This window comes from Erinaceus europaeus, chromosome 16 (assembly GCF_950295315.1).
Source record: "Erinaceus europaeus chromosome 16, mEriEur2.1, whole genome shotgun sequence".
Classification (NCBI taxonomy): domain Eukaryota; kingdom Metazoa; phylum Chordata; class Mammalia; order Eulipotyphla; family Erinaceidae; genus Erinaceus; species Erinaceus europaeus.
Genome location: NC_080177.1, coordinates 72637447 through 72660020, shown reverse-complemented (window position 1 = coordinate 72660020; position 22574 = coordinate 72637447). Strand labels below are relative to the sequence as shown.

The 22574-nt window shown below is 42.5% G+C and overlaps 1 protein-coding gene across 2 annotated transcripts in view; it reads left to right on the top strand.

Moving 5' to 3' along the window:
• Positions 1–14760, top strand: part of BAZ1A (bromodomain adjacent to zinc finger domain 1A) — a 72580-nt gene extending 57820 nt beyond the window's left edge. The window contains exons 20-27 of one of the 2 annotated variants that reach the window (XM_060175419.1): positions 1182–1330; positions 4936–5183; positions 5279–5502; positions 9093–9472; positions 9741–9782; positions 12021–12163; positions 13259–13346; positions 13713–14760. In XM_060175419.1, coding sequence (XP_060031402.1) covers positions 1182–1330; positions 4936–5183; positions 5279–5502; positions 9093–9472; positions 9741–9782; positions 12021–12163; positions 13259–13346; positions 13713–13909 — 1471 coding nt within the window. In that variant the 3' untranslated portion in view covers positions 13910–14760. The remainder of the gene's footprint in view (positions 1–1181; positions 1331–4935; positions 5184–5278; positions 5503–9092; positions 9473–9740; positions 9783–12020; positions 12164–13258; positions 13347–13712) is intronic. The other variant, XM_060175420.1, reaches the window with a different exon arrangement.
• Positions 14761–22574: the final 7814 nt, after the last annotated feature.

Here is a 22574-nt window from a genome sequence, read left to right as displayed (position 1 = left end):
TTTTTTTTACCAGAGCACTGCTCAGCTCTGGTTTATGGTGATGCAGGGGGATTGAACCTGGGACTTTGGAGCCTCAGGTACAAGAGTCTCTTTGCATAACCATGATGATATCTACCCCCCACACACACACCCTAGGTGATCTTTTTGATACATCTTGGAGTGCTGTTGCAAATGGATTAAATTGGAGGCTAAGGAGTTAAGGGGCAGCTCTCATGAAACAAATGAGAGAAAAGCTACCTGAGATATCTTTAAGACTTGTCACAATGTACCTTTCTGAATCTTTCCTCTAAGCTTTTTCTGATTCATCTTCCTCCAAACATTTGCCCTTCTATCCCCGAGCCCCTTAAAATACTTGACTTTGTGATCTGGGAGTTGGCGCAGTGGATAAAGCATGCTCAAGCATGAGGTCTCGAGTTCAATCCCCAGCAGCACATGTACCCGAGTGATGATGCCTGGTTCTTTCTCTCCTGCTCTTTCTCATAAATAAATAAACAAACAAACAAATAAGTAAATAAAATATTTTTTAAAAATTAAAATATATACTGGACATTTAATTTCGTTCCCTACCACCGCTTTCTTCACCACCTCTTTCTCTTTTCCCTAAGCCACATATGCAGTTTCTCCACTCCTGGGCATTGTTTTTATCTCAAATAGAGACGGACCGGGGACAAGGCATGAGGGACCTACATTACAGCACTGCTCCACCACGTGGGAGACTTACTAAAGTGCCGTGGCGCTCTCACATTGTACAGAGCACACACACCACGTGGTGAGCTGCCTCCCAACTTCCTTCTTTTTTTATTTCTGTAACACAGGGCAGTAATTCCAGGGCCTCACATATGCACAATACCACCTGTGTAGTCTCCTTAGCCCAGCGTTTTCATTTTATTTGAGAGGGAGAGGTAGAAATAGACACCACAGCACCGTTCACCATCCATCATGGAACTTCCCTGGTTTCATCCACGGTTCCGGGACTCTAACCAGGGGCCTCAAGCACAGCGTGGTGTGTTCTTTACCAGGGTGAGCTGCCTCCCAACCTTACTTCAACTTTATGAGTGTTCTTGAGTTGAGGGAGCTATTTCTTAATAGGAATGAATAAGATGAAAGCAGGTAAATAAGCAGACTCAGGTTTCTCCTAATCCTGTTTCTAAGTGCCATAATCTTTTCTGTTTTAATTCTAGACTCTTGGGCATAAAGTCAGAAACTCCAAGTACTGTGTCAACTAATGCAAGCACCCCACAGTCAGTGAGCAACGTGGTTCACCATCTGGCCATGGCACTTTTTCAGATAGAGCAGGGCATTGAGCGGCGTTTTCTCAAAGCTCCACTTGGTAAGTTTTTATTTCAAAATATTAATTATGCCTTAAATAAAGTTTACATTATAAACTCTTCCATTTATACAATATAAATAGTTAAAATAAAGATCATATGACCTTTATGTAATAGAACTTTTGACAGATACAGAAAATAATAAAATAAAGTGGGTTTGAAATTTTTGATTTTGTATTTTCAATTTTTAAATACTTATTTATTCCCTTTTGTTGCCATTGTTGTAGCTATTATTGTTGCCATCGTTGTTGGATAGGACAGAGAGAAATGGAGAGAGATGGGGAAGATGGGAAGAGAAAGATAGACCCGCAGACCTGCTTCACCGCTTTACACCAGTCCTTGCACTTAACCCGCTGCGCTACCGTCCGACTCCCCTGTATTTTCATTTTAAAATGAGTGCTTTCAGATGAGATTTGTACTTTAAATCATACTTACCTTTTTATTATTAGTTTAGCTGTTTATTTTAATGTTTTTTTTCCTTAAGATTTTATTAAGGAGAGGGATGGGCAGAGAGAGAGAGAGAACCAGAGCACCACTCTGTACGTATGCTGCCGCGGGTCCTACTCGTGACCTTGTACTTGAGACACTTGACACTTTATCTACTGCACCACTCCCTGGACCACAGTGAATGTCTTTTTAACTGTGTCTATCAATCTCTTTTGTGAACACTTTATTGAAAGAAAGGCCACTGGGCCAGGGAAATGGCTCAGCTTCAGGCTCTGAGCCCTAGAGCCCAGGTTTGATTTCCAGCAGTGAAGTGCTATATACTGCTAGAGGTCAAACCTAGGAATTTATGCATATAAGACAATGAAACATATCTCAGTTATCTGTATTATTTCTTCCAACCACACATGAACTTATAGCTGTTATAATTAAAATTTCAATTAAGATTGAATTGTAAATCATAAAGCCCCTAAATGCCTTATGATACTATAATGCCACTCATTAATCATGTGATCCCAGTGGGACTAAAGATTAAATACGGTTCTGTTGGTTTTTCTACTTCTGAAATTGCCATCAATTAAAGTTGTTTGTAAGTTCAAAGAAAAGAAAGAAAAAAATCAAGTTGTTTGTGCCTGTACTTGCAACTATATATATATATATATTAATATTTATTAGTATTAGTAATTTATTAGTATTAGTATTTATTTTTTAATATTTATTTATTGGGTAAAGACAGCCAGAAATAAAGAGGGAAGGGTATGATACAGAGACACCTGCAATACTGCTTCACCACTCATAGTTTTCCCCCTGCAGGTAGGGACTGAGGGCTCAAACCCAGGTCCTTGCATATTGTAACATGTGCACTAAACCAGGTATGTCACCACCCAGGCCCCAGTTTTCTGTATTTATTAATTAGAGAGAGAAGGAAGGAGAACCAGAACATTATTCTGGCACATGGGATGCCTAATGTTGAATTTTAGACTTCATGCTTGAGAGTCATTTTATTCACTGCCCCACTTCCCAGGCCTTCATCCATATATCTTACTAAATTTTTAGACAAAAGAAAAAAGCTAAAACACTGGGACATATTGCCTCATATCTATTAGCTTATAAGAAGTTGAAGAGCGGGAGTTGGGCAGTAGCACAGCAGGTTAAGCGCAGGTGGCGCAAAGTGCAAGGACCGGCTTAAGGATCACAGTTCGAGCCCCCGGCTCCCCACCTGCAGGGGAGTCGCTTCACAAGCGGTCGAGCAGGTCTGCAGGTGTCTATCTTTCTCTCCTCCTCTCTGTCTTCCCCATCTCTGTCCATTTCTCTCTGTCCTATCCAACAACAGTGACATTAAGAACAACAACAATAATAAATACAACAATAAAACAACAAGGGCAACAAAAGGGAATAAATAAATACAAAAAAAAAAGGGGGGGTGAAGAGCAAGGGTCAACGGGTGGCTTATCCAATTGAGAATACATGTTACCATACACAAGGACCCGGGTTCAAGCCCTGAGCCACCCCATGGGAGCCTCTGCAGGGAGATGTGGTGCTGCAGTATCTCTCCTCTCTGTGTATTTCTCTTCCTTTCTGTTTTTCACCATTAAGGAAAATTAAAACAAGAAAATCACCACCAGGAGTGGTGGAATTGTATAGATACCAAGCCCCAGTAATAATCCTGGTGGTTTAAAAAAAAAAAAAAAAATACCTGTGTGGCATAGTCACACATACATGAGTGAAAAATAGTTTGATGTGATCAAGCTATAGATGGAGTCTTATGCTTTTTATATCATGTAGGAAAGCTCTTCATAATTGAGGCCTTGGGAATTACTTTATGTGGTAGCACTATTGAAAATTAGTTGATTTAGGAAATTATATATCTGTGTGAAATTTTTTTTTAATTATTAAAAAAAAATTTAAATAATAAATTTTTATTATTTATAATAATGTTTGTGGTAGCACAGCGGGATAAGCACACATGGCACCAAGCACCAGGATTGTCGCCATGACCAGTGCAAGGATCCCGGTTCGAGCCCCGGGCTCCCCACCTGAAAGGGGGGTGTCACTTCACACGTGGTGAAGTAGGTCTGCAGGTGTCTATATGTTCTCCCCAGTCTTGTCTTCCCATCCTCTCTCGGTTTCTCTCTGTACTGTCCAACAACGACAGCAGTAGCAACAACAATAATAATAACAACAGTGATAAACAAGGTCAACAAAAAGGAAAAAATAGTCTCCAGGAGCAGTGGATTCATAGTGCAGGCACCAAGCCCCAGCAATAACCCTGGAACCAAAAAAAAAAAAAAAGAAAGAAAATCATTTATTACTTTTATCAGAGCACTGCTCAGCTCTGACTCATAGTGGTATGGGATATTGAACCTGATTACTTTGGAGTCTCAGGCATGAGAGATTCTGAATAGCCACTGTTTTTTTTTTTTGTTTTTTTTTGCCTGCAAGGTTATCACTGGGGCTTGGTCCTGGAGGCTATTTTTTTGTAGCCCTTGTTGTTGTTGCTGTTGTTGTCGTTGTTGGATAAGACAGAGAGAAATGGAGAGAGGAAAGGAAGACAGAGGGAGAGAAAGACAGACACCTGCAGACCTGCTTCACCGCTTATAAAGCGACCCCCCTACAGGTGGGGAGCCAGGGGCTCGAACCAGGATCCTTATGCCCATCTTTGCGCTTCGTGCTATATGCGCTTAATCCACTATGCTACTGCTTGGCCCCCAAATAGCCACTATTCTATCTCCCCCTCCTTATACACCATTTTAAAGTGTATAATTTAATGGTATTTAGTATATTCACAGTTGAACTTTTTTTTTTTTTTTCTTTTAAACTAGAGCACTGTTCAGATCTAGCTTATGGTGGTGCAGGGTATTAAATCTGGGACCTGGGACTTTGGAGCCTCAGGAACAAGAGTCTCTTTGCATAACCATGATGCTATCTACCCCCACCCGAATATTCATTTTTAAAGTGAATTGATAATACATTGCCTGTGTTATTTTTCTCTTTTAACCAGTGGAGTTCCCAAATATGTGTATTGCAAATTTAAGTAATGCCTTACGACATAAACAAGATGTGGTTCGGCAAGCATTTTCTATAATGGGAGCTTTTTACTTTTGATATCAACAGTCTTAAAAATGCGTAAGGTTACCTAGAATCTTTTATCTTCTTCTTTCAGATGCCAGCGACAGTGGGCGTTCCTATAAAACAGTACTGGACCGTTGGAGAGAGTCTCTCCTCTCTTCCGCTAGTCTATCCCAAGTATTTCTTCATCTCTCCACCTTGGATCGTAGTGTGATATGGTCTAAGTCTATACTGAATGCCCGTTGCAAGATGTGCCGTAAGAAGGGCGATGCTGAAAACATGGTACTTTGTGATGGCTGTGACCGCGGGCATCATACCTACTGTGTTCGGCCAAAGCTCAAGGTATTTTTTCTTCTCTACTAGAATTAAATTCCAATTGAGACATGGAGATTTTGAGTGATGAGTGATGATTAATGATCATTTATGTAATTTGTCAGACTGTACCTGAAGGAGATTGGTTTTGTCCAGAGTGTAGGCCAAAGCAGCGTTCTAGAAGGCTGTCCTCTAGACAGAGACCATCCTTGGACAGTGATGAGGAGCTGGAAGACCACGTGGAAGATGAGGATGAAGTTGATGATGATGATGAAGAAGGTCAGAGTGAGGTGGAAGAGTATGAGATAGAGCAAGATGAAGAGTACTCTCAAGAAGAGGAAGAAGTCAGGTAAGCTCTGACAGTGTATAATACAGCAGCCTGAAGTTAACCCTCCTATACGACTATTCTAAATATTTGGAATGATTTCCGAGGAAATATAATTGAGAGCTTAGCCAGATCCCCAAGTCAAGTGTGAGTTCAAGTGTGGACACAAATCTCACTCTTGACCCACGTTCAGATTGCTTTGGGGTGTGGGGGGGCTGGGCGGTAGTGCAGCGAGTTACAAGCACATGGCTCAAAGCGCAAGGACCAGTGTAAGGATCCGGCTTCAAGCCCCCGGCTCCCCACCTGCGGGGGGTGGCTTCACAAGAGGTGAAGCAGGTCTGCAGGTATCTATCTTTCTCTCCCCCTCTGTCTTCCCTTCCTCTCTCCATTTCTCTCTGTTCTGTCCAACGACAGCAGTAACAACAATAATAACAACATTGACGATAAACAACAAGGGCAACAAAAAGGAAAAACTAGCCTCCAGGAGCAGTGAATTCGCAGTACAGGCACCAAGCTCCAGTGATAACCCTGGCACAAAAAAAAATAAAAAAGATTTCTTTCAGGGACCCAACCGGTAGCTTACCCAATAGATCTCACAAGGTACCATGAGCAAAGTCTCAGGTTCAAGTCCCAGGCACTGCAGGGAGAAGGAGGAACTTCATGAGTGACAGATAGAATGGCACTGCAATATACCTCTTGTTCTCCCACTATCTAAAGGAGAAGGGGAAAAAATACTGCCAGGATTGGTGAAGTTGTATAGGCACCAAGCCCCAGAGATAACCCTGGAGACAAAGAAGGAAGAAAGGAAGGAGGTTCCAGGCAGCAGCACACCAGCTTATACACCAGCTTATAGCTGCAAGGGGGTCACTTCACAAGCGATGAAGCAGGCCTCCAGGTGTCTTTCTCTTCCATCTCTGTTTTCCCCTTCTCAATTTCTCTGTCCTATCCTATTAAAAAACTAAATAAATAATAGGCCTCCAGGTGCAGTAGATTCCAAGTGCAGAGGGAATGGAAGGAAAGAAAAGAAAGAAAAAAAATGTTTAATATTATTTACTTATTCCGTTTTGTTGCCATTGCTGTTTTATTGTTGTAGTTATTGTTGTTGTTGATGCTGTTGTTGTTAGGACAGAGAGAAATGGAGAGAGGAGGGGAGGACAGAGAGGGGAATAGAAAGACAGACACCTGCAGACCTGCTTCACCGCTTGTGAAGCGACTCCCCTGCAGGTGGGGAGCCGGGGCTCGAACTGGGATCCTTGCGCCAGAACCTGCGCATTGCTCCACGTGCACTTAGCCCACTGCACTACCGCCTGACTCCCAAAAAGAAAATTTTATGTCCAAAACTGCAAATAAGCAGTCCAGGGGACATTCATAAAACAAAAGTGAAGGCACTTTTCCAGTGCCTCTTTGATCTCTCCAGGAGTGATCCCCAAATGTTAGCGATCTTGGCAGTCTATAGAGAGCTTTGTGAGGGAGCACAGTGTACTTGTATACTCCTGCCGCATGAGGACCTAGAAACAACTTAAATATTATGTGACAACCAAGTATTATGCAACTTATCAAGCTATGATGCCCAGGCCTGTTGAATGGAGTCAAAGTGTGGTTATTTCTGCTGTAACTACACTAGAACAATGTCCTGTATTTTGGTTTCTAAAGTATTACCACCCACCTCCTCTTTTAACATGAGCCCCATTTATGTGGAATAAAGAAAGTTAATGTGAAACAACGGAAAACTGGAACTAACAAAGACCACAGTGTAAGGAGAATAACTGAGCGACTATTTTAATTTTTAAATTTTTAATGTGTGTGCCTTTTATTTTTTTCAATCTAGATTATGTTTTGTGATTAACAGTGGTTTACAAATGTACAAGGTTATAGGGTATAGTTCCACGCCGCACCTACCACCAGAGTTCTGTGCCCTCATCCTCCTAACCCTCCATAGTTCTTGTAAATTCTTAAGATAGTTGGTTTACTTCTTGTTTTGTTTGTAGCAAGTTTTCTTTTTTTAATAGCACTAACTCACAATAATCATCTTCCAGGTAGCTTATAAGGTCACTGTTGTGTTTAACATAAAGATAACGAGTTTGGGGGGGGGGGTTAAAAGCCTAGGTATGTGGAGAGAGAGAACGAAAGCTTATGGGGGCCAGGCATATCTGGTTAAGAGCACACGTTACAGTGCTCAAGGACTCGGGTTTAAGCCCCTGGGCCCCACCTGCAGAGGGAAACTTCATGAGTGGTGAAGCAGGGCTGCAGGTGTCTCTCTGTCTCTCTTCTGCTTTATTTTCCTCTCCCATCTCAATTTCTCTCTGTCTCTGTCCAATAATAAATAAATAAATATTTGGGTGGAGGTAGATAGCATAATGGTTATGCAAAGAGACTCTCATGCCTGAGGCTCCATAGTCCCAGGCTCCATCCCCTGCACCACCATAAGCCAGAGCTGAGCAGTGCTCTGTTAAAAAATAGTAGTAATAATAAATTTTTTTTAATATTAATAATAAAATACTTTAAAAGGGGTTGTCGCACCAGGTTAAGCACACAGTACAAAGTGCAAGAATCCCAGTTTGAACCCTCAGCTCCTCACCTGCATGGGGGTCGCTTCAAATAGAGAAAACAGCTCCAGGAGCAGCAGATTCGTAGTGCTGGTACCAAGCCCTAGTGATAACCCTTGAAGCAGATGGGGGGGAGGGAAGAAGCTTAAATATGCTTCTTTCATTCTTGCCTGCAGCAATTACGAGACCCAAATCCAGTTTTGTCTTTGATAGTAAAGAGATTGGTGTTCTGGAGCCAGGGGTTTAAGGCCTTCTCAGGTGCCAGCCATTATCAAAATTTTCATGCTGGTGTCTTGGAGTTGCCAAGAGAATACCAAATATTGCAGGGGTAGATAGCATAATGGTTATGCAAACAGACTTTCATGCCTGAGGCGCCAAAGTCCCAGGTTCAATCCCCTGCACCACCATAAGCCAAGCTAAGCAGTGCTGTGGTAAAAAAAAAGAAAAAGAAAAGAAAAGAAAATACCAAATATTAAGGGCTGGGTGGACGCATATGGTTGAGTGCACATAGTACACAAGGCCCCAGGTTCAGAGCCCGGCCCCCACCTGCAGGGATGCTTCATGCTCAGTAAACAGTGCTGTTTACTCTCTTTCTGCCTCTATTTCATCCTTCCCTCTCAATTTCTCTTGTCTCCAAAAATAGATAAATAGTATAATTTTTTAAATAATAGTAATATTTGATTGTAGGCTAAGTTAAATTTCAGTAATCAAGAAAAGTTGTTCACTGGGAGTCAGGCTGTAGCGCAGCGGGTTAAGCGCAGGTGGTGCAAAGCACAAGGACCGGCATAAGGATCCCGGTTCGAACCCCGGCTCCCCACCTGCAGGGGAGTCGCTTCACAGGCGGTGAAGCGGGTCTGCAGGTGTCTGTCTTTCTCTCCCCCTCTCTGTCTTCCCCTCCTCTCTCCATTTCTCTCTGTCCTATCCAACAACGACAACAACAATAATAACTACAACAATAAAACAACAAGGACAACAAAGGGAATAAATAAAAAAATTTAAAAAATAAATAAATAAAAAGAAAAGTTGTTCACTGCTGTTTTCAATAAATGTGTTTTTCTGGTAATACAGCCCACCGAAACGAGGAAAACCACAAGTTAGATTGCCAATCAAAACAAGAGGGAGATTAACCTCCTCTTTCTCAAGCCGTGGCCAGCGACAGGATCCTGGAAGATGCTCTTCAAGGAGTCAACCGAGTACCCCCAAAACATCTGCTACTTCTAAATCTACTGGTAGAAACCTAAGAAAGATCAAATCTGCTCCTTCGACAGAAACAAAACCTGTAAGAAATGCCAGTCGTTCTACTCGCCAGAGTCGAGCTCCGCTGCAAGCAGATGTATCTGTAGAACTACTTAGTCCACCTCGAAAACGCAGAGGCAGGAAAAGTGCTAACAGTACTCCAGAGAATAGTCCCAACCTGTCTAACTTCAGAATCATTGCCACAACATCAGGTGAGCAGGCAAGATCTCTAAATGCAGGGGCTGGGTGTTGGCGCACTTGGCTGAGCGCATGTATTACAATGCGCAAAGACGTGGGTTCGAGCCCCCCGGTCTCCACCTGCAGGGGGAAAGTTTTGCAAGTGGTGAAGCAGTGCTGCAGGTGTCTCTCTGTTTCTTTCCCTCTCTATCACCCCCTTCCTTCTTGATTTCTAGCTGTCCTTATCCAGTAAATTAAAAAAAAAAAAATCTCTAAATGTTGCTTCACAACTTTCTCTCCAAGATAATGAATCCACGAGAAGAGGCGGGAAAAGACAATCTACAGGTATGAAGAAGTCTAATTAAACTGCCCTAACCTGGGGCCAGGCTGTGGCACAGTCAGTTGAACGCACATGTTATCATGTGCAAAAACCCTGGTTCAAGCCTCCAGGCCCCACCTACAGGGGAGAAGCTCCACTAGTCTGTGTAGTTATCAAGTTGTCAGTTGGTTTTTTGTTTGTTTGTTTTTGTTTTTATTTTTTTGGGTACATATATATCAGTTGACTATGCACCAGATATAGTGATCTTTTCCTGTTCCTTTATCTGTTGTGCTTCACAATTGTAAACTCCAAGCTATTTGAAAATTAGTACACCTGGGGGAGGGGGGTGTTGCATATCTAGTTGAGCACGCATTACCACGTGCAAGGACCCCAGCTCCAGTCTCCACTCCCCACCTGCAGATTTTGTCGAACTGGGGAGATGGCATAATGGTTCTGTAAGATTCCTCACCTCATGCCTGATGCTCTGAGGTCCCAGGTTTAATCCCCAGTAGCATCGTAAGCCAGAGCTTCTAGCCTGTCTGTCTCTGTCTCTCTCTCTCTGTCTCTCTCTCCCTCTCCCTCTCCCTCTCTCTTTGTATCTCTCATAAGGAAAATTATTTATTTTTACAAAATTTATTCCTAGAGGGGCCGGGTGGTGGCGCACTTGCTTAAGCGGTGGCGCACTTGCTTAAGCGCACACACTACAGTGTGCAAGCACCTGGGTATAAGAGAGAGAAGCCAAAGCAACATTCCAGTAGCAGGCAGGACTGGGGATCCAACCCTCAGGTATGCAAGTCCTGTATTCCACCAGCTGAACTGTTTTCCTGGTTGCTGAGATTAGGTTCTCACCTTTCATTCACATTATATCATCATCCACCAACTTAAAGACTGTGCCACTTAAATGGGTGAGAGTCCATTCCGACTTGTGCTCACCACAGTCACTTTAGGAATGGTTCCATCACCGCCCAGCCCAGCGTGGCCTCCTTGGGTGACAGACACTCCTGACTGGACTCTACATAGCAGCCCCTTTCCCTCCCCCCCACCACCATAGGCGTCTCCCCGTGGGGGCTACACTCGTGCTGTAATGTTAGACACTCTATGCAAGTATCAGAGTTGGCGTGTGTACCCCAGCCCCCATGTCTGCACCTAATAATTTTATTTATTTATTTATTATTGGATAGAGTCAGAGAAATTGACAGGGGAAGGAGAGATAGAGAGGGGAAGAGACACCTGCAGTCCTGCCTCACCACTCGTGAAGCTTTCCCCCTGCAGGTGGGGACCAGGGACTTGAACCTGGGTCCTTGTGTACTGTAATATGCATGCTTAACCAGGCGAACCACTGCCTGGCCCCCACGTAAATAGTTTTTTAAATACTGGTTTCTGAGTATAATCTTTAAGGTAATAAGGTAAATTTATAAAGCAGTTTTGTCTTTAGATATGAAGAGATCACTTTCTGGGGACATGTTTCATCAAGTAATAGAGAATTGCTTTCATGTTACCATGGCTGAAAATATTTTTCAAATAAAGTGAAGCAGAAAAAAAAAAGTTTTAAAATTTTTATTTTGAATTATATTCTTTTTACAGTCTGTTCCCAGTGAATTTCCTTTCTTTAATTTTCCCTTTTTCGTTTTGTTGCCCTTGTTGTTTTTATTATTGTTGTAGTTATTGTTATTGTTATTGTCATCATTGTTAGATAGGACAGAGAGAAATGGAGAGAGGAGGGGGAGAGAGACACCTGCAGACCTGCTTCACCACCTGTGAAGCAACTCCCCTGCAGATGGGGAGCCGAGGTCTCAAACCGGGATCCTTAGGCTGGTCCTTGTGCTTCATGCCATGTGCACTTAATTCACTGTGCTACTGCCCGACTCCCCCCCCCCCCTTTTTTTTTTTCTTCCAGAGCACTGCTCAACTCTGGCTTATAGTGGTACTTGAGATGTTTTTTATTTTTAGTTTTTATTGTTATTTAACCACAGCACTGTTCCGACTCTTTCTTCTGGTGGTGCCAGAGAAAGTCTTACATAATCATTATACCATCTTCCTGGTTCCCATTTGAAATTTATCCCAATAAAGGTTATCACTGAGATAAGATCATCCCACCATATCTTAGTGACTGACCAAAGACATGAGAGGTGGGGTGGGGTGGGGTGGGGGGAGAATAATGCTTGGTTTCGATTTTCATATATCTCATAATATAATTTAGTTTAACATCTCAGTGTATAAAGTTGATTTTCTTTGTAATCACTTGATTTTGTTTAATTTTTCAGAATTATCTCCTGTAACACTGAATAGAAGGAGCTCAGGCCGACAGGGGGGAGTTCATGAATTGTCTGCTTTTGAACAACTCGTTGTGGAATTGGTCCGGCATGATGACAGCTGGCCTTTTCTGAAACTTGTTTCTAAAGTCCAGGTAATATTACTAGACTCTGTGAAATGGCGACTCTTTTTTACTGGGGAGACACAGTTGTTGGTACATGTATAAAATTTCTCTGACCCCCGCCTAGGTCCTCCTCCACCATCACGCGCCGGGACCTACCCACCCCGTCACCAGCGCCCTTTATTTCGCTGCAGACACCAATCCCAGTCCAAGTGCTGCTTTGTGTTTCCCTTTCTGTTTTTATTTTTATTTTTATTTTTTAGATTTATTATTTATTCCCTTTTGTTGCCCTTGTTGTTTTGCTGTTGTAGTTATTATTGTTGTTACTGATGTTGTTGTTGGATAGGATGGAGAGAGGAGGGGAAGACAGAGGGGGGAGAGATAGACAGACACACCACGTGCACTTACCCACTGCCCTACTGCCCGTCTCCCCTCTGTTCTTATTTCTTATTTCTCACTTTCTGTCAGTAAGACTGTCCCATATTCATCCATCTCTTTCTTTTTTTTTAATATATTTTATTTATTTATTCCCTTTTGTTGCCCTTGTTGTTTTATTGTTGTAGTTATTATTGTTGTCGTCGTTGTTGGATAGGACAGGGAGAAATGGAGAGAGGAGGGAAAGACAGAGAGGAGGAGAGAAAGATAGACACCTGCAGACCTGCTTCACCGCCTGTGAAGCGACTCCCCTGCAGGTGGGGAGCCGGGGTTCGAACCGGGATCCTTATGCCAGTCCTTGTGCTTTGCGCCACCTGCGCTTAACCCGCTGCGCTACAGCCCAACTCCCTCTTTCTTTTTTTTTTTTTTGAATATTTATTTATTTTTATTTATATTTATTTTTTTGAATATTTATTTTCTTTTGTTGCCCTTGTTTTTTTGTTTATTGTTGTAGTTGTTGTTACTGATGTCATCGTTGTTAGATAGGACAGAGAGAAATGGTGAGGGGAGGGGAAGACAAAGAGGGGGCGAGAATCAGATTTGACTTCTGCAACTTTGAAATGACCAAGATTTTTTATGTCGGCTTTAATGGGGTGACAGTATTCAGTTGCTTTAAAATATAAAATTATTATGCAGTTAACTACTTAGCACTGAAATTTTCTACAGGAGAGATATATTTGAATTATTTTGTAGGTCCCAGACTACTATGACATCATCAAAAAGCCTATTGCCTTAAATATAATTCGTGAAAAAGTGAACAAATGTGAATATAAATTAGCGTGTAAGTACTTTCTTCTCTAATAACTACTTTTATTTCATGTAAACATCAGTCGACATAATTGTGTGGATGGCACCCTAATAGACCCCTAAAATGGTCACCTGTGTGTATGGAAATGAAGAATGGAGGATGATTGAGTCAGAAATATTTCATAGACTCTGATCTTGGTGGGAAGCCTCTAGTTGTATAATGCATCTAATTACATGCATAATTCCAGTAAAACTTGAAGTCTGTGTAGTTAAATTTTTTAAATTTCAGTTTGGCTACTTTGACAATGTTCAGTTAAAAAAACAAACACTATTTTTGTCTTAATGATGTTTCCAGATTTATATTCTTGCATTCTAATCTATCCTGATTTCTCCTTTCTAGCTGAGTTTATAGATGATATCGAGTTAATGTTTTCGAACTGCTTTGAGTATAATCCCCGTAATACAAGTGAAGCAAAAGCTGGAACAAGGCTTCAAGCATTTTTTCATATTCAGGCTCAAAAGCTTGGGCTCCATGTCACACCAGGGAACGTGGACCAAGTAAGCACACCACCAGCTGCTAAAAAGTCACGAATCTAATTTTGTCCTTCTAAAGGATATTTGAGAAAAGAAACTGTTCATGAAAGTGGAACATTAAATCATGCTCTAAAGCAGACATATATATGTATATAAAGCAATAACAACTGATCGACCACACTGAAGTGTGGCCTGCACTATATTCTCTATTTTAATATTAAGCACTCAGGAGAATGTAGGAAAGATATTCTTTGCTACAGTTTTGTTCAGTATCTAATAAGTTTGATAGATGTATTGGATACAGTACTGGTTTACAGAAGTTTTTGTACATTTTGAGATCATTCATGTGTCCCACTATATTGGAAAATCTTTTCATCTATGATTTATCTTTGTCATTAATGTTTTTTTTTTTTTTAAGAACTATGGTATCAAGGAGATTTATCTACACAGATAAGTCTTCTGTTACAGCACAGTAAGGGAGACAGATGTATAAGAGTTGTTTAATGAGCATATTCTTTCAACACTACACATGAGTGAATCCAATTTTATATCTTGAAATGCTGTAACAGTGCTGGCTGGAGGTATTGAGTCTGAGTTTATTAACTAGATATTTATTTAGCATTCAAAGTAATTTGTGAATTTGTTTTTGTATTTATAAAATTTGTACCTGGAACATGTTCTTTAATTTTGTAAGCATTTATTGTGTTTTTATTTCGCTAACTTCCTTACTGATCAATCAATAAAGGATAACACCCTCCCTTTCCCCTGAAAGTTCTTTCAGTTTTATAGAGCCATATTTCAAGTTTATAAGTACTACTTATTAAGTATTCAAGAAAATGATGTTATTTTTTTTAAGTGTTCAAAATTTCTGGAATTTTTACAAGTCGGAATTAAACTTCTACACAAGACACAGACCATTAGATCTAGTGTTTTATTGTGCCTGAGTCTCTGGGTAATTACTTGCATCTTTTTCTACCTTGAGTCAGAATCCTCCAAAAGGCAGCAGTAATGTTCTATGGCAGGAACTCTCATTGAAAGCAAAAAGAGGGGTTGGGAGATCAGGAGGAGGCTCGCTGGGTAGAGTGTGATTGACCTTGTGTCCTCACACAAGGGCCTGGCAAGCCCTGCCACCACATGGGAGTGAGCGCCTGTTCAGGAGAGACAGCCAAAGTAGTGAAGCAGTACTATGGCACCTCCCTGTCCTCCCTCCTTCCTCTCTCTCCTTCTATATCTCTCTCACTATGGCACCTCCCTGTCCTCCCTCCTTCCTCTCTCTCCTTCTATATCTCTCTCTCTATGGCACCTCCCTGTCCTCCCTCCTTCCTCTCTCTCCTTCTATATCTCTCTCACTATGGCACCTCCCTGTCCTCCCTCCTTCCTCTCTCTCCTTCTATATCTCTCTCTCTATGGCACCTCCCTGTCCTCCCTCCTTCCTCTCTCTCCTTCTATATCTCTCTCACTATGGCACCTCCCTGTCCTCCCTCCTTCCTCTCTCTCCTTCTATATCTCTCTCTCTATGGCACCTCCCTGTCCTCCCTCCTTCCTCTCTCTCCTTCTATATCTCTCTCTCTATGGGGTGCAGGCGAGGAGGGAGCAGAGTCTGCCGGGAGCAGTGGAATCCTATAAGCACAGTGCATGGGATTTGTGTGCACGAGATCTGACTCCACCTCCAGTACCACAGATGCTGGAGTGGCTCTCTGCCTTCCCTCCATTTATGAAGAAAATGGAAAATCTGAGTCATGCCAATGGCATTTATTAATGAGGTTAAGAGAGGGATAAAGAAGCAGCTATTACGGGAGTCAGGAGGTAGCACAGCGGGTTAAGCACAGGTGGCACAAAGCGCAAGGACCAGCCTAAGGATCCCGGTTTGAGCCCCCGGCTCCCCACCTGCAGGGGAGTGAAGCAGGTCTGCAGGTGTCTGTCTTCCTCTCCCCCTCTGTGCCTTCCCCTCCTCTCCCCATTTCTCTCTGTCCTATCCAACAACAATGACATCAATAACAACAACAATAATAACTACAACAATAAAATAACAGGGCAACAAAAGGAAATAAATAAAAACCTTAAAAAAAAAAAAGGATCCCGGCTCCCCACCTGCAGAGGAGTCTTTTCACAGGCGGTGAAGCAGGTCTGCAGGTGTCTTATCTTTCTCTCCCCCTCTCTGTCTTCCCTTTCTCTCTGTCCTAATGATGATGACATCAGTAACAGCAACAACAATGAAAACCAACAAGGGAACAAAAGGGAAAATAAATATTTTTAAAAAATTAAAAAGGAAGCAATTATTACTCTGGTACATGTGCTAACGGAGATTGAACTCGGGACCTCCTGCTTGAGAGTCCAATGCTTTATCCGCTGCGCCACCTTCCCAGACCACAGCCCAATGACATTTTTTTTTTAATATTTATTCCCTTTTGTTGCCCTTGTTGTTTTATTGTTGTAGTTATTGATGTCGTCATTGTTGGATAGGACAGAGAAATGGAGAGAGGAGGGTAAGACGGGGAAAGAAAGACACCTGCAAACATGCTGCACCACTTGTGAAGCGACTCCCTGCAGGTGGGGAGCCAGCGATTCCAACCAGGATCCTTGCGCCAGTCCTTGCACTTTGTCAGGCTGCCGCCTGACTCCCCCAATGGCATTCTTAATGGCAGACACTAGAAGATACTAAGATTTCCCTGAGTGTCCTCATTTAAAACCTTTTAGTAGGGGGCCAGGTGGCTCACCCAGTAAAGCACACATTTACCTGAGTTCAAGTTCCTAGCTTTCCAGAAGAGCACAATGCACAGAGAAGGGGTGTCTCCCTGCCCCGCCCCACTTCACTCCAAAAAAGTCCACTGGGAGTGGAGGAATCATGCAGGCATGGAGCCCCAGCAATTTGTCTTGTAGCCAAAAGCAAGAACAAAACGTAAGTTTCCTGACCACTGAAAACAGCAAATCTTTAAAATCCCAGTTTTTCTTGGTTCAAGGTAACCTGAGGATCTCCATAATTATTTTCAGAACTCTTAGGTCGAAGGAAATGCATAATGTAATTAACTAAATAGGTTCAAGCCAACTACCCTAAAAATTCATATCCTATTAAGCACTACACAAGGTTTAAGTCTTTGAAGAATATTGGGCACAGCCACCCTCACATCTACCCCTCAGAACTTGCTTTTTTATCACTGCAACTGGAAAACTCAGCCAAAAGAACGATCTACAATTTACTGGCTCAAGATAGGAGTTCCTGTGATATCCAACAGGTGGTGCTATGTTTCCCTTAAAATTTAAAGTCTTGGACTTGTGAAACGGTCGGTTATGATGAGGCACAGAACTTTGCAAGATACGGGTGTGAAATTACATTCATGAAATCATATACTTTTGTAAAACACTTTTTTCTTCTGAAAAAATACTCTTTTTTTTTTTTTCCTCCAGGGTTATCTCTGGGGCTGGGTGCCTGCGCTCTGAATCCACTGTTCCTGGAGGCCATCTTTTTTCCATTGTTGCTATTGTTGTTACTGTTGGATAGGACAGAGAGAAATTGAGAGAGGAAGGGGAGAGAAAGACACCTACCTGTAGACCTGCTTCACTGCCCCGTAAAGCAACATCCCTGCAGGTGGAGATCCAAGGACTTGAACTGGGATCCTTGTGCTGGTCCGTACTATGTGTGATTTACCCAGTTTGCTACCACCTGGCGCCCTGAAAGAAAATAATAAGTCTCCAGGCACACTCCTGTGAGTTTGCTGAGGCACCTGGGGACTTCAACCCACAGTTTAGAAGTTGGGGATTCACTCAAAACCTCAAGCTTGAGAGTCCAATGTTTTATCCACTGTGCCACCTCCCTGACCACTCTCAATCCCTATCTCCCCTCCCTTCTCAATTTCTCTCTATCCTGTTAAAGAAAAATAGAAGAAAAGAAAAAAAAAAAGGGGTCCGGGAGGTGACGCAGTGGTTAAGGAACTAGACCAAGTATGAGGTCCTGAGTTCAATCCCCGGCAGCACTTGTACCAGAGTGATGTCTGGCTCTTCTCTCTCCTCCTATTTTTCTCATTAATAAAATAAATAAAATCTTTAAAAAAAAAAGGGGGAGTGGGGTGGTAGCGCAGTGGGTTAAGCGCAAGTGGTGCAAAGTGCAACAACCCGTGTACGAATACCAGTTCGAGCCCCGGGCTCACCACCTTCAGGGGAGTCACTTTACAAGCGGTGAAGCAGGTCTGCAGGTGTCTTATCTTTCTCTCCTCTCTGTCTTCCCCTCCTCTCTGTTTCTTTCTGTCCTATACAACAACAACAACATCAAATAACAACAATAATAACTACAACAATAAAACAAGGGCAACAAAAGGTAATAAATATTTTTTTAAAATTTTTTTAATGGCCGGGAGTCAGCGATAGCGCAGTGGGTTAAGCGCAGGTGGCATAAGGATCCCGGTTCAAGCCCCCGGCTCCCCACCAGCGGGGGAGTCGCTTCACAGGCGGTGACGTAGGTCTCCAGGTGTCTATCTTTCTCTCCCCCTCAGTCTTCCCCTCCTCCATTTCTCTGTGTCCTATCTAACAACGACGACATCAATAACAACAATCATAACTACAACAAGGGCAACAAAAGAGAAAATATTTCTTTAAAAAGTCTTTTTTAAAAATGGCCACCAGAAGCAGTGGATTTGTGTATTACAGCCACTGAGCCCCAGCAATGACTGATGGCAAAAAAAAAAAAAAAAAAACTTTGTCCTTTTTTAAAATTTTTATTTATTTTGGATAGAACTTGAGAGGAAAAGGGGAGAGAGAGAGGAGGAGGGAGAGAGACCCTGAAACATTTTCATTACTTTTGAAGCTTCCCCCCTGCAGTGGGGTGGGGAGTGGTTTTGAATCTGAATCCTTACACACTGTAATGTGTGTACTCAACCAGGTATGCCACCACCCAGCCCCCTAAAGTGTTTTTTTTCTTTCTTTCTAATACAGCTAAACTAAGAATTCCATCTTAAATAAATATCCAGCAAGCTTCTTTCCTAAAATGCTATTTTTGTATAGTTTGTATAACTAGCTGCTACTTATTATGCCTTCAATTAATATCACAAATAGCTGGTAGGTGGATCTCATAAATGTGTCTGTGGTGGGTTAATTAAAGCAAGCATTGATTTAGAACTTGAGGTTGACTGGAACTACGTTCTGTTACTTAGTACATTTTACTGCTGCCACCTCTTCTTGTGCACTGACTGCCAAGTTCCTTTATTGCAAGATCATGTTCTTAAATTAGTAAGAACTGGGGTTGAAGACCCAAAGTCGGTTTTGTGGTCTAGAGTGAGTCACAAAGATCAGACTCTAATACACCTCTCCCTATATTTATTTTCTAGTTCTAAGTTGAAACTTGGATCTAGAAAAATAAATTTTGCCTCTTTACCAGACATTTAGCACAGGAATAGGTTAGGAAGAGTGTATCAGGTGAAAGGGCAGGTGGACAGAAAGGTCTATCTGAAGTAGCAAACATCTCTATGCTTACTTTTTGTCAGGAAGTAGCTTTAGGAGCTGAGTGTGATGTCTCTTGACCAGAGGAGTGTGGTCCAGACAGAAATTTTCAGCATAATTTTCCACATTTGTCTCAGGTAGCTAGGGCTTGAACGACGACATTTTTACATGCTGCAGAGACTCCATCTAGAATATTTTCTTGGGAGAATATCCACTAGGTAGTGTTCATGTTTCCACCGTTCTAGAAATCTTGAGTAGATAAACGTAAACCAAACCTTAGGAATCAGCACTGATGCAACTTGGGTTTGTTTGTTGCCTGCGAGTTGGTAGAATCGTTCTCCACTCTGCTATAGTTGTAATAATAGCCTAGGGCTCCTATTCCTGTGCTGGGAGGAGCTTTACATAAATTATCTCACTTGATCCTCACTATAATCCCAAAAGGGAGCAGGTGAGGAGGTAACCTAATCCCAATTTTCACATGGAAGAAACCATTTTAGAGCAGTTAAGTAAACGCAGAGATTGTACTTCTACAGTGACAGCAGAGACGTCATTCAGCTTCAACCTTATTTCCTTTTTTCCTCACCAGGCTGATCTCTGGGTTTCAGCATCTGCATGACTCTTCACTCCACTGATCCTGGTAGCCATTTTTTTTCCTTTTCCTTTTTTTTTTTTTTGGCTCCAGGGTTATAGCCGGGGCTCGATACCTGCACTACAAATTCACTGCTCCAGAAGGCTACTTTTTTCCTTTTGTTGCCCTTGTTGTTTATCTTTGTTGTTGGTATTATTGTTGTTGCTGTTGTTGTTGTTGTTGGATAGGACAGAGAGAAACTGAGAGAGATGGGGAAGAGAAAGATAGACACCTGCAGACCTGCTTCACTGCCTGTGAAGCGACTCCCCTGCAGGTGAGCCGGGGATCAAACTGGGATACTTAACGCCAGTCCTTGCTCTTTGCGCCGTGTGCGCTCAACCGCCCAGCCCCCCCCCCTTTATTTTTCATAAAGGGTGAGAGACAGAGATAGATAGGGACAGAGAGAAAAGAGAGACACCAGCAGCGCTTCAGCAATTGTGAAAACTCCCTACTGTGGGGAGTGGAGGCTTGAACCTAGGTCCTCAAGCATGATAATGTGTGATGATCTCCCAGGTACAGCACTATCCAACCCCTAAATCCATCCTCTCTGTCACTTAGTTCATACAGTTTATTTCTTGCTGCCATCCGAGTGTGGGTCAAAAAAAAAAAAAAAGGAAAATTAGAAACTGACAGCTTAGATGGTAATCATTATTTGCCTGGGTTTGAAATTGCTATAGAGAGGGCTGGCTGGTAGCACACCTGGTTAACAAGGACCTGTGCAGAGATCTGAATTCGAGCCCCTGATCCCCATCTGCAAGAGGAAAGCTTCACAAGCTGTGAAGCAGAACTGCAGGTGTCTATCTCTCTCCCTCTCTCTCTCCCCTTCCTCTCTCAATTTCTCTCTGTCCTATGCAATAAAATGAAAAAATTGCCTCCAGGAACAGTGGATTCATAGTGCCAGCACCGAGTCCCAATGAGAATCCTGAAGGAAAGAAGAAAGTGAGGGAGAGAGAGAGAGAAAGAAAGGGAGAAAACAGGTGACAGGATAATGGTTCTCTCAAAAATGTCCCTGTCCTAAACCCTGGAACCTTAGCATGGCCAAAAGGATTCTACAGATGTGGTTAAGTTATCGTCTTGAGATGGGAGATTATCAGATGGTTCCAAAGCAGTCACAATGCTCCTTAGTGAAAGGAGAACACCTGAGAGAAGCCGGGGGGTGATGTGTCTGCTACCAGGGACACAAAGCAGGATTCGTGGGCAGATTTCTAGAGCCAGGCACAACAAAGAAGCAGATTTTCCTCCTACAGTCTTGAAAAGAAACCTATCCAACAACAACATCAGTGGCAACAACAGCAATAATGACAACAAGGGCAACAAAGTGAGAAAAAAAATGGCCCCTAGGAACAGTGGATTTGTAGTGCAGGCAGTGAGCCCCAGCAATAACCCTGGAGGCAAAGAAAAAGAAAAGTAAAGCACTGCTGATACTTTCATTTTAGTCCCATGGCATTCATTTCTGACTTCTGACCTCTAGATTTGTAAGGCAATCCATTTGAGTCATTTAAACCACTCAGTTCATGGTAATTTGTTAAAGCCTTTGCGGGAAACTATGCACAGGATGTCTGACACTCATATCCCTTCACTACACAAAGTCCAGAATTCACACTGCAATGCTTGGTAATGCTGTCCTTTTATCAAGTGGTGGTAAGTTTTGGTTCTAACTAAGAGGGGTAAGAAAAGAAAAGGGGGAGGGCGGGGAAAGCAGCCTAATGGCTATGCAAACAGACTCTCATGCCTGAGGCTCCTAAGTCCCAGGTTCAATCCCCCGCACCACCATAAGCCAGAGCTGAGCAGTGCTCTAATCTCTCTCTCTCTTCATTTCTCTCTCAAAAATAATAATAAAATAAAAACTTAAAAAAAGAAAAGAAAAGGGGGTGGCGCACCTGATCAAACACACACATTACAGTGTGCAAAGACCCAGGTTTGAGCCCTCGGTCCCCACTTGCAGGGGAAAGCTTCACAAGTGCAGCAGAGCTGCAGGTGTCTCTTTGTCTCTCTCTCTCTCGATTTCTGGCTGTCTCTATCCAATAAATAAAGTTTTTTTTTTAAAAAAAAAGAGGGGACCTGGTTAAACACACATAGTACCAAGCACAAGGAACCAGGTTCAAGCCCCCGCTCCCCACCTGTAGGGGGTTCACTTCGTGAGTGGTGAAGCAGGTCTACAGGTATCTCTCTCGGTCTTCCCATCCTCTCTTTTGCTACCTAAGTGGTGGTTTCATGGTACAGGCACCTAACTCTAGAGGCAAAGAGAAAGAAAGAGAGAGAGAGAGAGAAAGGAGGAAAGAAAGAAAGGGAAAAAAGGTGGGGGGAGTCAGACGTTAGCACAGCAGGATAAGTGCATGTGGTGCAAAGCACAAGGACCGCCATAAGGAACCCAGTTCGAGCCCCTGGCTTCCCACCTGCAGGGGAGTCGCTTCACAGGCAGTGAAGCAGGTCTGCAGGTGTCTGTCTTTCTCTCCTCCTCTCTGTCTTCCCCTCCTCTCTCCATTTCTCTCACCCAACAATGATGACATCAAGAACAACAACAATAACTATAATGATAAAAACAACAAGGGCAACAAAAGGGAATAAATAAATAAATAAGTCTTTTAAAATTTTTTAAAAAGGAAAAAAAGAAGCTGCTGCTGTTCCTGAGTCTAAGATTCAACCCCGCAAGGACAAGTGGAAAAGTCT